Source organism: Pundamilia nyererei, unplaced genomic scaffold (assembly GCF_000239375.1).
Source record: "Pundamilia nyererei isolate P.nyererei 1_Seehausen unplaced genomic scaffold, PunNye1.0 scaffold00067, whole genome shotgun sequence".
Taxonomy (NCBI): Eukaryota; Metazoa; Chordata; class Actinopteri; order Cichliformes; family Cichlidae; genus Pundamilia; species Pundamilia nyererei.
Genome location: NW_005187468.1, coordinates 2,768,731 through 2,770,490, shown reverse-complemented (window position 1 = coordinate 2,770,490; position 1,760 = coordinate 2,768,731). Strand labels below are relative to the sequence as shown.

Below are 1,760 nucleotides of genomic sequence, written 5' to 3'. Positions count from 1 at the left end.
TACTTTTTCCTTTGGGAAAGTATCATCTGTGAATTCTGCAATTCTGTTGAAGAAAGATGTTGAATCTATTTAATTATTCTTGAAAAATAATTTATTTCTGTGCATTTATTTTTCACCCTACATCAAATTAAAGTTGATTACGTCGATTAAGCATCATGAGGTGGCGGGGGGGTGGTTCCCTATTTTTATTTTTTGCTGGGAGTTGGCAACCCTATTAGTTAGGTTGCTTAATATTTCTGCTAAGTACTCTTTAAAATACCAGAATAGGAAGGATGGAGTAGGTTTAAGTTTATTAGATTGATCAGTATTGCTGAACTATGAAATATTTTGGGTGCAGTGCATTTTTTACATACAGGTATAACAGAATAGCTTTAGTGTTGTTGTTTATTTAAACTTGAGTATGAACTTATACAAAATGCAGCAAGATATTAAAAAAAGAGTTTTATTGATTAAAAAACACTATCGGATTCATATTGGTATCGGCAGATATCCAAATTTATCGGTATCGGACATAAAAAAGTGGTATCGTGCCATCTCTAGTAAGAAAATTACCAAAAAAAGGAAGCAAACATTTCCATTTCAAAATTCATCACTTCTATGTTCTCTTCTGCAGGATCAGTTGACAGTAACTGGGTGGTTGGAGCAACTCTTGAGAAAAAGCTCTTGCCGCTGCCTCTCACACTGGCCCTCGGGGCTTTCCTCAACCACCGTAAGAACAAATTCCAGTGTGGCTTTGGTGTCACGATTGGCTAGAGTTTCGGGGGCTGCTTGGAACCAGCCCACAGGCCACAGTTTGGACCGGCACAGAGACACACAGGAAACCTGGACTAAGTTTTAAAAATTGGATTGAGAGACTCTCTTATAACTGATTTTCTGAGGCAGACAGAGAGACAAAAATGACTCAAGGAGCCAGGACTGGCCAAGCCATGCCTACATACTGTAGCACAAATGTCTTTCCTTTATGGTGTGTTGGATGTACCCAGAGTCTAGAGAGATGTATATCAGAGGGGATCATGTGACGCATGACAACATGTGATGTGAAAATCAAAGTAAGTGGTGAGACATAATATATGGTGGTTATGTATAAATTGAAATAAATGTGATTACTTTTTGTACATTTGCCTGTGTCATTGTTTATAAAATACAACATGTATACCTGGATTATGTGTATCACATGAGCTGCAATACATTCATGAAAAAGGATTCTTTGAGTCTGTGAGTGATATGCTGGGTTTACTTTAGTGAGTTGTTTCCATCCAGCTTAAAATAAATTTAGCAAAGCTATGGTTACATTTTTAGGCTGAAATCATATTTTTGTTGTTAACTTTAGACTTTAATGTTGGAATAATTGTTATGGAAAGAAGAATATTCAGTGATGAAACTACAGAGGATCCTACAGTTTTGTGAAAAAACAAAATGTTACTATTTGTGTATATTGCTGTATGATAAAATAGGCAAGAATTTCGAGTAGATTCACCATAAGCATATAACTGATTTTACATCATTGCTTTATGAAGTAATGCATTTTTTTTTTAATACTTGGAAAAAAAAACAGTCTTCGAATCTATAATATTATAAGTTGTTTTCTAGAGTTCTTCACTTACACTAAAAAAACATTGCTATTTCCTGTATTCTTTAGTCATAGTTGGATTAGTACTGTTTAGAAAGGTACAAGGTTTACTTATGTTCACAAGTTTCTGAAATATACAGTACCTGCCCAGTTACATCTGTCAGAAATGTTCAAATTGATTAAGAAGTTG

General features: G+C 34.8%; 1 protein-coding gene across 1 annotated transcript in view; it reads left to right on the top strand.

Annotated features, from left to right (window-relative positions):
• LOC102195883 (mitochondrial import receptor subunit TOM40 homolog) overlaps window positions 1-1,113 on the top strand; it is a 10,470-nt gene extending 9,357 nt beyond the window's left edge. Inside the window, exon 9 of the mRNA XM_013911608.1 lies at window positions 614-1,113. Coding sequence (XP_013767062.1) covers window positions 614-753 — 140 coding nt within the window. The 3' untranslated portion in view covers window positions 754-1,113. The remainder of the gene's footprint in view (window positions 1-613) is intronic.
• Window positions 1,114-1,760: the final 647 nt, after the last annotated feature.